General features: G+C 34.3%; 1 protein-coding gene across 1 annotated transcript; it reads left to right on the forward strand.

Annotated features, from left to right (window-relative positions):
- Window positions 1-14,107: 14,107 nt before the first annotated feature.
- Window positions 14,108-16,639, forward strand: LOC111784381 (receptor like protein 22-like). Its single transcript, XM_023665088.2, is given in 7 exon segments — window positions 14,108-14,550; window positions 14,552-14,641; window positions 14,643-14,838; window positions 14,841-15,036; window positions 15,038-15,104; window positions 15,106-15,598; window positions 15,668-16,639. Coding segments are annotated over 7 exon segments (2,355 nt in total). The 5' UTR covers window positions 14,108-14,145; the 3' UTR covers window positions 16,576-16,639.
- Window positions 16,640-16,848: the final 209 nt, after the last annotated feature.

Below are 16,848 nucleotides of genomic sequence, written 5' to 3' on the forward strand. Positions count from 1 at the left end.
AAGAGTTGAACATGAGGCAACAACGGTGGTTGGAACTGGTGAAGGATTATAATATAGACATCCAATACCACCTAGAAAGGCAAACATGGTTGTTGATGCCCTAAGTTGAAAGGCAACACACTAGTCGACCCTCATTAGTAGCGAAGTACGAGTACAAAAAGATTTTGAGCAAGCTAACATAGCTGTAGTGACTGAAGGAGTCATAGCACAGATGGCTCGACTCACAGTACAACCCACTCTTAGACAAACCATTATTGATTCCCAACAAGAGAACCTTAGCCTACATAAGACTATGAGCCAGGTAGGAGAGGGTCGAGTGGACGGATTCTCAAAATCCTCAGATGACGAACTGATGTGTCCCAGCAATAGAGAAGTTAAGGAAAGAGATATTGACGGAGGCTGATAACTCGCCATTTTGTATACATCCAAGTGGTACAGATGTACCAAGATTTAAAACAATGCTTGTGGTGGCGAAGTTTGAAGAAAGACGTAGCAAAGTTTGTGAGCAAGTGCTTAGAATGTCAACAAGTAAAAATTCCCAGAAAAAAAAGACGGTGGGGATGTTACAACCCTTGAATATACTTGAGTGGACGTAGGAAAATATAGTCATGGACTTCATAGTAGAACTACCCAGAACGCTGAAGGCTATACGGTAATTTGGGTAATTGTCGATAGATTGACAAAGTCGGCACATTTCCTACAAGGAAAAGCAACATATACAGTCGATAATTGGGTTTAGCTGTATGCAAAAGAGATAGTGAGGTTACATGGAGTTCCCGTGTCGGTAGTGTCGGATCGAGACCAACGCTTTACGTCGACATTTTGGCATAGCCTCCAGAAAGTGTTGGGCACTCGCCTTGACTTCAGCACTTCTTTCCACCCTCAAATGGATAGTCAAACGGAGGTTTAAATCATATTCTAGAGAACATGCTACGTGCTTGCGTACTAGATTTCAAAGGAACCTAGGATTCAAATCTACACCTGATGAAATTTTTGTACAATAACAGTTTCTAGGCAAACTTTAGGATGACACCATTCGAGACCTTATATGAAAACTGGTATAGATTCAGATTATGCTCGGATGAAGTGGGCGATAGAGAATTAGTAGGATCCAAGTTTGAGTTGAGTTGGGTAATGAAAATTTATATCTATATATATATATATATTATCTCAAGCCACCCTTATTAAACAATAAACCCATCTCTACTCAATCATAATTTTTTTGGATTGGCTTAATTCGAGTGGTTCAAGTTATTTATTCCAAATTATTTTTAATAAGTAATATATTAGTTCGTAAAATATTAATTTATTTATTTTCAAACATGTACTTAAAATTTGCAACTCAATTTCAATGTATATTTTAAAAATTTATCTTTCAAAGGGTTAAAAGTTATTTTTAAGTGTGACCCGAGAATAAATAATAAAAAATAATTATGAAATTAAATAAAAGTAAATAAATAAATGTATATACTATTGTATTGTAAATAAAAATATATATTTAAAAATTAATAATAAATTATTCCATTCAACCTAATCTAGTTTTAGGGGAATTTATGAACCAACTCAATCATAAAATTTTTATTTATTTGAATCAAACCTAATCTAAGTAAGTTTGGTTGGGTTAATGGTTTTTTTTTTTAACTCATCATTTTTTTAACACCTCTATAACTATAATGATATATATTTAATTTTCCTCACAAAATAACTAAATTTGTTAATCGAAAAAAATTAATATTTCACATGATGATATTATGCTATTCGATCTCACGAACTACTATTTGAGAGGACTTATCTGAATGAAAATGACATGATTCAACTTTTTTTCATAAAAACTTCGACGAAGAAAGGCCATTGGTTTTCAAACCAGAAGATAGCTCAACCACGAGGAATGGGTCGTGTCCTACTAGTTATCGAAGTTCTATTACAAGCCCAACATGGGATTTGACCAAAGAGTTGGTAACATAATTTTAGTAGATGATATTCATTTCTTATAAAAGTAGATGAGTGGCTATCTTACCTAATGGTTTTGGGATTGAACAATGAGGTCCCAATCTTTCTCTAACAACCTTAAAAAATCAGAAATGGTTCCACTCCCTTACAACACTTTACCCTCTTCCTTAAAATCTATCCTTAACCACATATCCTACCATTTCCTCAAGTCTCTCACAATGCTCTCAATCAACCCTCCAAGGATTCACTTCCATAGAAAGGAGAGTCGTTGCCTAAAGAAGTCATCACCGTAAGTCATATCCCCGACCTATAATGCTCGTGCCCAAACAATAAATAATTTCTTGTTTTATTGTTTAAAAATCTAACTTCGGTATTTTATTGAGAACTTAGAGGCCAAATTTCAGAAAACATACTTACAAAATACCGAAATTACCCTTGGAGAGGTATTTTGGTAATTTTGGTCCCCTAAACTAATTAGCTATCTAGTGAATGTCTAATTAGGGGATTAATAAGGAACAAAAGGAAAAGACAAAAAGAAAAGGGAAGGGGAGAGAAAGGAAAGTTGGTAAAGAGGGCTACCATGGGACATTCTTTGACCACCTCGAGTTCGATTTTAGTCAAACTTCCTTCACAAAACTTACTCAAAATCATGAGGATTCAATCCGATATTTGAATCGTCCAAACCATAAAGAAACAAGGAAGAATAAGAGGAAGATTTCAACTTTTTAGTTTCGTTTTTCTCCACATAGGTAAGATTTCCGAAGAATTAAATTAAAAAAATTTAGTCAGAGTTCTAACCATAGTTATGTCAATTTTTTATCCTATTAATTCTAAATAGAATGAAAACAGTTTTTACACGAGGGATTAAAATTGTATAACTTTGTTAGAGGAACTATAATTTCATTGAGTTACATAGAAAAAAAATACAAAAATCCAAAGAAAATACAAAAAAATTGAAAACTAAGTAAAATTCTAAGACACTTCCTCAAACACATGTCCGCTACGATTGGGACATGTGTCTGGCAAGGAGGGGCACTAAGCGTTTGGCCGAGCGAAGGATACATGTTGACATTTAATTAGTGCGTGTTGATCAATAGAGTGAACTGATCTGCGGCTCAACCTGAATCGTTCGTTTGAACTGCAAACCACGCACCTTGACCCATTGATGTTGAACCAACTTGAGCCGCTGACCCAAACTGAAGGGTCAACTCGTGAGTACATCATTATTGCATGCGTGACATGCAAGGGAATCCGATTGCGAGTTCGCATGTAAGACTCTCTCCATAAACTTGTAGATGCATGTGATATGCGTGAATTTTACTTTTTCGTTTGTTCGACTGTTTTTCGTTCTAGTTTTGATACTAACCTTATTTTCTCATGAAATAAGACTTACTATTACTCATAACATGTATTTCAGAGCAGTGGTCTAATATGCTCATAACAGTATTTCAGAGCATATACATCATACTCTACATGCTCGTAGAAGGGGCAGTAAAGCAACCAAGTCTGGTTGGAAAACTTATAAACATATTAACTCTATTAGAGTTTGCGAAAGCGGTAAAACTAAGTATTGTGCTAATGCTAAACTATTATGAAACTAGTTTAACTAGGCTTCTATACATGCTTTCTAATTATTTGTCCATGGTCCTAATTGACTCGTGTAGATGTTCCTTAAAGCTTGCTTTATTTGGTTATTTACTTATTTGTTGACCGAGCTTGGTTCATGTCTTCAAAAATTTTAATTTCTCTAAAATTTGTCAAAGTTAAAAAAATAAAACAGATGAAAATGATTAGAATAATGGACTCCAAGGAGCTTCAAGTTCGTTAAAAAAGAAATATAGGTCAAGAAACTAACCGTTGACTGTACGGTCATCTTTTCCAACTTGCATGGATGTCATTCCGCTTTTCTTCATTTTCTCTCTTTTTTTATTTTATTTATTTATTTTCTTAAATCTCCATAGGTAACAATTCTGGTTCGGATTTGTGCAACAAGAGTCTGTGCCTTGCTGAGGAGGTTCAATCAGGCTGGTTGAGGTGATCTTTTCTGCCAAGAATCAAGTAATCTTGAGAGTTAGAAACATGAAATTTTGATATGCTTCCCTATGTGTGATTCCTCACATGTTCTATGGAGAAATGTGGCTAAGATTCAATACGTAAACAAGAGTTTCGAGAAGTCTCATGTTCTATGGTGGTTCGTTCACGAGTGTCAATTGGAAGTGGAGTGATGTATGCAGCTGAGACATCCTAACAGACTGATAGACTTGAACCTTGTTCCTACATGACCCGATCAATTCGATTAGGCACTCGCCATCTATTTTTCATTGTTAACTTTTTGACAACACGAACAACCATTGTTCAACCCTTGACAACATGAAAAAAGCAAAAAAAACTCTGCCCTCCCTCCCTATCTATCAAGGGATAGAAGGGGAGAGGCCTTTAGTGTCCTCTCTAGTCAAGAATTGGGGCCTCACAATCACTAGCCAATGTTTTTCTCTCGTGCCTTTTTCGTTCATGGTTCGATATTCTGGTGTCCTAGGCATAGAGGAACTGCACCAATCCATCCCGAACTTGGTGGTTAAACTCTACTGCGATGGATAAAAACTCTACAACACTCGTGAATGAACCAAATCTTTTGAGTTTTTTATTCAAATCTTTTGAGTTAAGAATAAAAAGTTATGATAATGTAAAGAACTAGAGAAAAAAAAAAAAAAAAAAAAATCAGAAAAATCATAAAAAAAAAAAAAAAATTTATAAAAAATGTAGCATTTCCATTGTAGGGAGGAAGAAGAGGAGATGTGTGTTGAGCGGCTAGTGGCAGCGCACATCTGGCCTGGGATTAACACATCTTGAGCGAACAGGGGAGATGTGAGTTCAACTTCAGACAACAATGCGTGCTGCAGGTCGACCCGACCTACTCAATACTCGATCCAAGATTCGCACACGACCCGCGAATCCAACGCCAGACCCAAACTAGAATCTGAATTGTTGACCCGCGATTGTACTTCTCATCCGTGCGTGTAAAAACATTCGTAAAATTGCTGTTGCACGCATGTGTGGTGCGTGCGTCCCCTTTTTCTATGTTATTCAAGCTCTGTTGGTCAGTTTTTCGTCCGCATTCCAATGCTAATCTAATTTAGGTCCATGAGGTGAGTTCTTGGGTTTTCCGACTAGCCACGTGTCCACCGACGATAGGAGAAACGTGTCTCAGCCAGAGAGGGACACACGTCGACTTTGGGTGGAGCCTTACGGGAGCAATGCAGCTTCGTCCTTTTCGTGACACGCGGTTGACCCTGTTGGATGATGGAAGTCCCACATCGGCTAATTTAGGAAATGATCATGGGTTTATAAGTGAGGAATACTAACTTCATTGGTACGAGGCTTTTTGGGGAAGCCCAAAGCAAAGCCATAAGAGCTTATGCTCAAAGTGGACAATATCATACCATTGTGGAGAGTCGTGTTCGTTTAACAGACCCGACCCACAAACCCGTGTACAGACCCGCTCTGATTCGAGACCTAGCGAAGCAACCGACTGGTCCAACTCAAAATCGCTGCTCAACACCCGATGTTAGATGATAGTTCTGTGCACATTTAGTTAATTTCCATGACCCACACTTATGATAAGTCTATGGACTTGTGGTTAAAGTGACAAGTCACTAAATATAGACCTAACATTTCCCTTAGAAATCTAAAGGACCACCACAACATACGAACCTCCTTAGGAGCACTCTTACGCGGCGGCAAGTGTATGAACAATGTCATAGCTTCGTGGGATTCACAGCTCGACATAAGGGAACTCTTAGGGCTTAAATGAAAGAATAGAGAATCAAAGAAGCTCCAAGCAGCTAGCCCCAAGGGGATAAGACGAGAACCAGACATCTTAGAGACAATGAGAAGTCGGTGGGAATCTATTAAGCCTAGTGACAGCCTACAAGTAGGTGGTTTATTGGATATAATGTTTATACTCATCCCTATTTTCCTATCTTTTTCAAGTGTTCACAGGCTGCCGGTCAAGGTGGAGGAGCGTTAAATAGTTGTGCGGTCACAAAAGGGGTTGTTCCGGTGCCATTTTAAGTTGTTTTGGAGTCTTTCCTTTTATGTTTGTAACCCTAAGGTGGAGTTTTTCTATTTTAATTGAGCCGTATTTTTATCTTTTGTTCTACCTCTCTTTTAATTTCTTTCGCTTTCGTCCTTTTATTTACGATCCAAATTTTGAAGCCTCGAAAATTTGGTCGTGGCACATTCCCTCTCAAAAGATCAAACTAAACATATGTACATGTATTCGATTTTTCATTGGTTCTAGAAATGACATGGAATAATTTAAAATCATAGGAAATTTTATGGTAGTTCTCCTATGTTTTTAACGTACATTCATGTTGCATAGCATTATGTTTTGGTCTCAACCTCGTATGAGGAGTTTGACACTTGGTTTTTTATTTCTTGTCCATCGATCTTAACTTTCCTTAATTGCTTTACACATGCTTATCTTAAATTGGATTCTTACCTAATATTCTATTAAATACATAAATAAATAATCTAAATTGTGTATACATTTACGCCGTTTTCTCATATGATTATTAAAAACATGTTTTATTCCTTCTATATTAGGGACAATTAATAATTTAAGATATTCAAATAATTATTTTTCAACACTTATCTTCTTTCTATTATTTCTTTTTTTTTTTGTGAGGATACCATTTTTCTTAGGGTATGAAAAATTCAAAGAGTTGGTTGAATTTAATAGCATCATAAATTGTTGGGACTAATTTCCTTATCAAAGGATGTCAATATCATTCATTATAATAAATGGTCTTCTATTTGAAAATTTCAACTGAGTCATAGAAATGAACTGTTTTTCACAAACTTCTATGAACGTTTTTTTTTTAATTCAACAATATAGGTGAAGAAAATTATATTCAATTTTCTAATATAGTATAAAAAAAATGTATAGGTTAACTGTTTCAACTATGTACAGCAGGAAGTTGGGCGATCAGAATTATTATTTAAGTTCATATTGACATTTGATCATATATGATGATTGGGCAAGAACTAGTTGAATTTAATTCTAATGATAAGCCGTTGAGGACTTTAATTTCTTTACCCAACAATGGAAATTTCTTCAATCGCACTAATGAGCTCCTTTTTTAATTTTCAACAGATTTAAATAGATACTATATTATACGATCATTAGAATTTAAGTTGTTTATCAAATATTTTGAACTAAATAATAAAAATAATGATTCTAAAAAATGTATAGCCTTGTTGAACTCATTCATTTTTGACTTATCATTATTTTATAGCTCATATTTAAAGCTCCTTATTCAAGTATGATTTAACTTTAACTAAATATAAACCGTTACTATCTCAATTATGATTTCTGTCACCGTCCAATTTTAAAGCTTGTTTGGAACATGGATTAGGATGGGCTGACTCAACGAGATAAAAGTACATTTTACAATAAAGGAATTAAGAGAGTTTAAAACATAAAGCAAGTATATATATTCACAATATCCAAAATAAAGTTTAAGTCGGGAACCGGTTAAAAAAATGACTTACAAAAACTTCATAAAAACCATGAATTCTCATAAAAATGTTCATTATAGGCATTTCGATCCTTTTCCATCTAAATCTTGGTATTATACCCAAACATATTGTAATACTTTTGAAATAACTTATTGTCATTCATGTTATTATAAATGAGTCTAATATAAAATTCCATATCATTTGGAACATTATAAAATTTTTGGTATTTTGATCTTTTTTTTTTCACCCCAATCTTGTTTTAGGCTCCAAACTTGCTTCGATTACTTGTATAGTCATTCATATCCTTACAAATAGACATCATATAAAACTTTTAATCATTTAAAGTTCATTTAGACCATGAGATAACTTATGAACATAGTAGGAACATTTTGATCATTTTATCAATTTCCTTGGTTTAAGCTCTAAACATGCTCCTATGTCTATCAAACTTCACATAAATCCTTATTATGTGATACTAGACTATCCATTAAAATTTCATAAGCAGAACTCTCCAAAACTAGAGCTATACCAAGTTTTTTTTTTGTAGTTAATTTTGTACTCATACTCATTGTTTTCTCATTAATGGCTCCATTTATTCTAATTAGTAAGCATGAAATAGTTCATTATGGTTTAACGTGAAAAGAAAATCAATTTGCATAAATTGAGTTTAGTTGTACATTTAATTGAGTTATTTGGTAAATTTTCAAAACATTTATGTTGAACCATGATGATGTAGCAAATCTAGAAATAATGCTGTTAGTGATTACATGTTTGTACAAATTGCTGATCTTGATGCTTTATAAATTCGAAAAGAAAATTTTTCGGGAATGACATGGAAATTATAATCCAAATCAGCAAACCATGTGGGTCATTGACTACCCAATTAGGAACTTTCTAGGTGGACGACTTACTCCTTTTTAGCACCGCAATGAATAATATAAAAGGGAAAGATTACCCAAAAAATGAAAAACACAGGGTTATGCTATTGTAAAAACCAGAGAGAGGAGGAAGAAGAACCCTAATTTAGTAGCTATTGAGAGGAGAAGGAAAAGGAGAACAAGAATGACAGATTAAGGCAAAAAGGTGGATGAGAGAGCTGAAAGGAGGGACACCTTCATGGAAGGACAACAACAAAACTTGATAACTCTCGATCTTTCACATGATTAAGATGTTGATTTCTCTGTTTAAACCAGTTTGTATGGAGAGTTAAACCTTGTAGGTGAGGCGGGAGAGTTTTATGTAGTTTAAGCATGTTGACGGTGTGATTTTAATTTATTAAAGAGTTGTTATTAGTGATTTACATGTTTTTAGAGAAGCCTACCAGATTAGGTTCATGTGTGCGTGTGTGGACGGTTGGTAGAGAAGTGCTCACATCCATCGTACTTGAACTAGAAAATAGTCTCCAACAAAAAGTTTACGAAAAAAATAGATCCCACCATGAACATGATTGCATTTTCTGACCTCAATAATTAGGCTACTCTCTGAATATTTTTAAATACAGGTAAGACACTTATGTACGGATGACGATAGCCGGTAAGACACTTAAATCGGTTGATTTTCTTAATTTGATAGTAGAGGTTTTTTTTTTTTTTTTTTTTTTTTTAAATTTTTATTTTTAATTTTCAATTTTGTTATCTATTCATTACTACTTTTCAATTTCAAATCAATTTCATGAACATTTAAGTAGTGGAAAAGTTTATAGTAAGTTGTTTTAAAAGATTTTTCCCACTTGATAGTTGAAAATTTTATTTTTTAATTAAAAAATTTGGGTCGTTACACCTGCTATTTTCTTTCGATCTACTGGCTATGATTGTCATGATTGCTTGGGTGGAATTCTTTATTGTAAAAATTTTTCAAAATAAATTTTCTTAAGCATTGCCTATCTAGGGCTATAAGGATTGCTTAATATAGTGAATACCTAAATAAAGATGTTTTCAATGCTCTAGTAATGAATTATATGGGCTGAGGTTTTTGGATAAATCTTAGAAATGAAAACGTAAGTATAAACGGTACAAAGATTAGTTTTTAAATTTTTAAGGAAATTTCTAAATTTTAAATCCCCCTTATAGGTAAGAAATTTCTCCGGAAGAAAAATGACCAAAAAAGGACCAATTTTTTTTTTTAAAAAAAAAAATTCAAGCTCTTTAGAATAAAACTCATAAAAAAATCTAGCATTTCCATGGCATGGAAGAAGATGTTAGACGAACACGACTCTCCACAATGGTATGATATTGTCCACTCCATTATTCAAGATCGTACAGACAACAATGCGTGCGAACTCACTTCAAACAACCTGCCAATCCAATGCCTGACCCAAACTAGCATCTGACTTGTTGACCCGCGATTGTACTTCTCATCCGTGCGTGTGAAAACATTCGCAAAATTGCTCTTGCACTCGTGTGGTGCTTGAGTCCCCTTTTTTCTATGTTGTTCAACCTCCAACCTCCATTTATAAGTTTTCCGTTTTGATTCTAATGCTAATCTTATTTTTGTTTGAACTTCGATCCTCTAGAGAATTTCTAAAAAAATTTGTGACTTTTTTAGCAAGCAAATGAACTCGGAAAGACACCCAAAAAGTTATGTAAAGAACCGCAAATATTTTGGACAAGTAATACTTGTAGGAATCGCTTGGATATGCACGCATAACCATCCTTAGGTGGAGTTTTAGCATGTATAGGTATAATTGAACTGTGCCTAAAAGATGTATGGATTGTTACTACTGCTGTATACATGATTATGATAGAAAGGATAATGAGAAATTTGTGATCTACGGTCTAAGTGCTTGATGGATGTTATCGTCGTGTTGAGCATGTAAGACTGTATGCATGATTTAATGTACATTAATTCAAGGTTACTATTTGTGTGATCTCCCCCTAAGTGTCATTAGTTGTAATGGAATAAGACTACGATGTTAGAGTTAGTTTAGCTAGATATGATCTAGGATGAAATGCCTTTAATTTTTCAAGCATCTTAGAAACGTGAACGAGGACAAGTGGGTCCAATCCCTAGTGTCTCTGACCAAACTAGAGACAAAGAGCCAATAGAGAAACCTAGAGACATGAATCCAAGTCAGAGTCGCCAAGCCGCTCTAGGGACTTAAAAGACCACCACGACAACCTAGGAAGACAAATATAGCCTCCTAGGCCGATAGTAATTGATGCGGTGTCTGTGGAGCATCCACTTCCCTTTCTACTATTGTATGAGTACCGTTGTCTGTGTGACCTGATAGTTCTATTGGAAATTTTGTCCTATTGGATAGTGTGGATCATGTGGATAGTCGTTGGAGTTGGCAGGCATGGGGGTTGCACCTTGACTTTTGAGTGACTATATGGTTTTGTGGGACGAGCTCATCAGCTGACCTCCCACAAACGATGAGCAAACTAGCACCACCATACTGTCCCCACCAGAGAGTGAGTTCTATAAGGTAGCGCCTCAACTCCAGATGCTTATCGACTGCTGCATAGGCTAAGCTAGCTACCTAAGTCTGTGAGTGGAAAGAGTTGTTCACCTAGAGCCAAGAGTAAAGTCTATGGTCTCCCGATATATGTAGGATGCAATGAGAGCTTACAAGTAGATTGTTTACAAAGTATAATTTGATATTCACCCCTTCCTACATTTGTTTTTCAGATAATTGATACTACTAGTTTAGGGGAGGAAGTGCTTAGGAGATTAGTAACCATAGAGGAGTATCAACCCAAGGCGTACATGTATTCGATTGAAAGAGTATCGACCAGAATCCATTCACTCTTAAAAGATCAAACTGAACATGTGAACATGTATTTTGATTTTTCATTCGTTTTGGAAATGATGTACGAAATTTTATGTAGTGTTCATGTTGCATAGCATTATGTTTTGAACTCACCTAATATTTTATTAAACATATAAATAAATAATCTAAATTGTGTATACATTTACGCAGTTTTCGATACAATTATTAAAAACATGTTATATTCTTCCTATATTAGTTTTTATTACGATGTTATGGACAATTAATAATTTAAGGTATCCAAATAATTATGTTTCAACGCTTATCTTCTCCTTATTTTTTATTTTTATTATATTTATTATATTTTGTCTAGGTATCATTTTTCTTAGGGTTTGAAAATTTAAAGAGTTGGTTGAATTAATTCCATCCTAAATTGTTGGGACTAATTTCCTTATCCAACAATGACACAATAAATAGAAATTTTCACAAGCTAGTATGAATTTTTTGAATTTTTTGAATTTTTTTGTTTTTTTTTTTTTTTTTTTTAATTGAACAATATGGGTGAAGAAAATTATATTCAAATTTTTAATATTGGGTAAAAACTATATAGATTAACTGCTTAAACTATGTACAACAAGAAGCTTATTTAAGTTCATGTTGGCATTTGATCATATATGATAATTGAACAATAGCTAGTTGAATTTAATTCTATTATAAACGGTTGAGGACTTTAATTTCTTCAATTGCATTAATGGGCTCCTCTTTAAATTTTCAACGAATTTAAATACAGTATCTAAAAATATATATAGAGATTTAACATTAGACATTAAAGACTTGTTAATAAACATACTAGGTTAGGTTGTTAAGATAAGGATAATGGAGACTCTAATGTCTATATCCAACGGGCTTGGATAATTAGAAGTTAAATACAGTATCTAAAAGTATATCATTATTTTATGGATCATATTTAAAGCCCCTTATTCAAGTATGATTTAACTTGACTAAATGGATCATATTTAAAATTTGCATTTTAAAATAAAAGGAATTAAGAGAGTTTAAAACATAATGCAAGTACATATATTCACAATATCCCAAATAAAATTTATAACTCTAATCTTTTACCCTTTTTTTCTTATTCTATAATTTTACACGATTAAGTTGTTGATTCCTCGGTTGAAATCAGTGTGCATAGAGACCTAAACTAGCTTTATGTAGTTTAAGCATGTTGACGGTGTGATTTTAGTTTATTAAAGAGTTGTTATTTTTTATTTACATTAGTTGTTCTCTTATTTGAAAGGAAAAAGATAGCAAGTAAATTTTCTTTAATGCTCTAGTTCTATTGCAATGATACTGAATGGTTATTGAAAGGTTCGTGTATACTTGTCATCAATAGTTTATTTGTATACTTGCACTTATTCTCGTGGATTTTATATCATTTTACAATATACTTTCACCAGCGACCTCGCATCAAAGGTCATTTAGTAGATTATTTTAAAGATCATGAATTTTGAGAAAAATATTTGGTTTAAGTCCTTAACTTTTGGTTCTTAGCTTATCTGTTACGACTCAATTTTTTAGGCTTCAAATCTCGAACCGAGTCTAAAAAGATAAGACAATAGTAAACAAATGATAGCAAACAAAGTGAAATACTATAAAGTTTTGTAGAATTAAAGTCAAACAACGCCAGTCGAAATAAAAAATGAAAACATTACAAAACAAATGTCATTCAAGTTATTTACAAATGGAAAACAAGAATGAGATATAACATGTGTACAAATGACAATCCATAAAAATACAGATTAAAATTGACTCTCCATGTTGACACTCATCTATGACAGCTCAACTCACGAGCACTCTACTACCTCGACCAGTAGCATCACTTACCTGAAAAGGGAAATGCAAAAAGAGGTGAGTAAATCCTACTTCTAGGCTCTAATTGCATTGTTATCTTGGTAAGTTTCCATTGCTTTTCTATGGATTCTAGAAAGTTTGGGCCTAAATCTAAGCTTTTGGAAAGACCTCAAAGCTTCGAGTGGTTCTCTTTCATTTCACATACTCTTTAGGGCCTAGGGTCATTACCACATATATTAGAGGCAAGTCCTCTTTCAGGATTGGTCCATGATGTCACCACTTCTACCTTTGACTTGTTCCTACGCTCAATAAAAGCACTGATCTTGGAAGTTTCCTGTGTAGTCTCAAGTCTCTCTCCAAGACTTATCTACGGAATCGCGATGTGTAGTTCCAAGTCTCTCGTTGGGACATTTTGTTTACTTTGTGTTATTTTCAATTTTAATATTTTATTGAAAACCTTCTAGAAAAACAAGACCAAGACTATGTTTTTTTTTTTTTTTAATGAAACATTTCCACATAAAATGAGTTACTTTAAGTTATGTTAGTATAAGACAATTTGTGGCTTGAGTCCCTTGAAAAGAGGATTGTTACACAATCAAACCTTTGAGTCCCTTGAAAAGAGGATTGTTATGCAATCAAAGTTTCACATTAAGCATGTATGTAGCTAGTTAAAACCATCCAAATATATTCCTAACTTCCACAATGTTGTTTGATTATGTACATATAATTAATTAGCATAATTAAGTTTCTTTTTTCCTTTTTGACAAAATGTTCAAGCCCTAGAATCGTTTACCTATTTACTTTCGTAGGTAATATAGAATACTTTTGGTATCAATTTGGAATACTTTTGGTATCAATTTGGAATACTTTTTGGTATCAATTTGTTCTTGCTTCCAATAGGTTTGATTAAGTATTAGCATAATGTTTATTTTTAATCATCGTCGAAAATTCAAATTCCAGTACTCAGTCCATTAATTGTAATGGATGACACTTCAGTTATTTGGTGAAGAATTAAAAGCCCCCAACCATCTTGTTTACGATAGTATTTTAAGTTCAACCTTTTTTCGAACCCATCAAAAGTCCTACAACACCTTTGTGTTTGATGCTCAAAAAGGGAAATGGCATTGCTGATGATGGTCTATCAAGTCGGCGGTATCTTCCTTACCTTTCTTTTCCATTCTCTTGCCAACTCTCATCATCTATGTGATCCCAAACAAAGCCTTGCCCTTTGGGAGTTCAAGAAAGCCTTTTCCTTGGATGAATCTGCATCAAGTTTTTGCAATGATGAGCTTAAGAAGCAAGCTTATCCAAAGACAGAGACATGGAACCAAACCAATGATTGCTGTTCATGGGATGGCGTGCAATGCGACAAGGAAGGAGAAGGTTATGTCGTGGGGCTTGACCTCAGCTGCAGTTGGCTTACTGGAATTCTTCATCCCAACAGCACCCTTTTTTCCCTTTCTCACCTTCAAACCTTGAATCTTTCTCATAACTATGTTTTTTCATCTGAATTTTCACCCTCATTTTGGAACGTTTAAAGACTTGAGGGCTCTGGATCTTTCCTCTTCTTTGATCACAGGAGATGTTCCGATGGAAATATCATATCTGTCTAAGCTTGGAAGGTGGAGTCTCTGATTCTATTTATAGGCAACTCAATCTTAAACATTTAGCATTGGGGTCCAACAATCTGAGTGGAGTTTTGGATTTAGACATGTTGTTGAGAATTCAAAGTCTAACATCTTTAGACATTTCCAATAACAATCAACTTTTGATATTGTTTACTAATATTAGTTCTAAGAATCTTATTTACATTAACAATATCAGAAGAACTTGGAATATCTAGACCTTTCAAATACTCAAATTCATGGGAACATTCCCATGTGGTTTTCTGAATTGGATGCTTTGAGGCACCTTAATCTTTCTCATAATTTTTTGTCCTCAGGAATGAAAGTTCTCCTCAGTATGCCAAATTTGTATTTTCTCTATCTTGATTATAACTTGTTCAATCAATCCTTTTCCAATGTTGTCATCATCAATACACCACTTTAGTGCTTCAAATAATCAACTCATTGGAAATATCCATCCATCCTTCAATTTGCAAAGCCACCTACCTTACTTCCCTGGATTTGTCAAATAATAGGTTGAATGGTGCAATCCCATCTTGTTTCTCTAACCTCACTTCTCTTGAGTGGTTGGAATTGAAAAGGAATAATTTTTCTGGTTCTATTCCCATGCTATTACCAAAGATTGTAATCTACGTTGCTTCAGAAAATCAGTTCACGGGAGAAATCCCTTCTTCAATCTGCAACGCCACCGTCCTTAAGGTCCTTAGTCTATCCAACAATCACTTGAGTGGTACAATTCCGCCATGTCTAGCCAACGTGACTTCTCTTGCAGTGTTGGATTTGAAAAACAACCATTTTTCTGGTAACGTTCCAATGATCTTTCCAATAGGAAGTGAATTGAGAAGCCTTGATTTGAACGACAATCAAATAGAAGGAGAATTGCCACCATCCTTGCTCAACTGCAACAATCTTCAAGTCTTGGATCTTGGGAATAACATCATAACAGGTTACCTTTGATTATAGCTATGATAAATTTAATTTTTAATCCAAATTTTAACAATGGTTCTCTTATCAGGTCTGTTCCCCCATTGGCTAGAAGCTGCATCAAGTTTGCGAGTTCTTATCCTACGATCCAATCGATTTTATGGTCCAATCAACAACTCCATGAACAAAGACTCTTTTCCAAATCTACGTATCATTGATTTATCTCGCAATCATTTCAGTGGGTTGCTTCCATCAAACTTATTCAAAAACATGAGAGCCATGAAGGGAGTTGAAGTGGGCAACCAAAAACCCAACTCTTCTTCGCTTGAATCTGGCATACTCCCTTTCTATAAGGACTCAGTGGTGGTATCAATAAAAGGGTCTGATCTAAAATTGGAAAGCATTCTATTGATATTCAAGGCTATCGATTTCTCAAGTAATGAATTTAGTGGAGAGATACCAGAGGCGATTGGAAGGCTCTTGTCCTTGAAAGGTCTCAACTTTTCTCATAATAAGCTTAGAGGTATGATTCCCATAACTTTTGGGAATCTAAAAAATCTCGAATGGTTGGATCTTTCTTCAAATGAACTGTTGGGTAAAATTCCACCTCAGTTGGCTGCTCTTACATTTCTCTCCCGTTTGAACCTCTCACACAATCATCTTTCTGGGCCAATCCCTCAAGGGAATCAGTTTGCAACTTTTGAAAGTTCTTCGTATGTTGGGAATCTTGGGCTTTGTGGGTTTCCTCTACCAAATTGCTACTTAGAAAAGGCCCATGAATCTCAAATGGCACATGAAGAAAGTGAGAGTTTGGACAAAGGGTTTTGGTTGAAAGTTGTGTCGATGGGATATGGATTTGGAATGGTGTTTGGAGTATTTGTTGGGTATCTTGTTTTTCGAATTGGAAAACCTTTATGGATTGTGGCGATGGTTGAAGGAATAAGAGCTTCAAAAGAAACAAAGGTAAGAAAAGAAATGAATATGGTATGTCTTTCATAAGTTGATATTATATATTGTAGACATATTTCATAATTATGAATGAATGAAGCTATATTGTGAATTATGGGGATGGATTTGACATGACATTTATTGGATAGAAAACCATGCCTAATTTTTATGGTCGAAGAATATTATATACTCTTATAGGAAATAGAATATATAGTATTGATTATTGCACTTAGGGTATACATTGAACCTGACATCCCAAAATCGACCAAACTCAAATGGTAACGACTCTAGATTTCTATTTAACCTAAAGTCCTACTATATACA

This window comes from Cucurbita pepo, chromosome 12 (assembly GCF_057944985.1).
Source record: "Cucurbita pepo subsp. pepo isolate OVF chromosome 12, ASM5794498v1, whole genome shotgun sequence".
Lineage (NCBI taxonomy): Eukaryota > Viridiplantae > Streptophyta > Magnoliopsida > Cucurbitales > Cucurbitaceae > Cucurbita > Cucurbita pepo.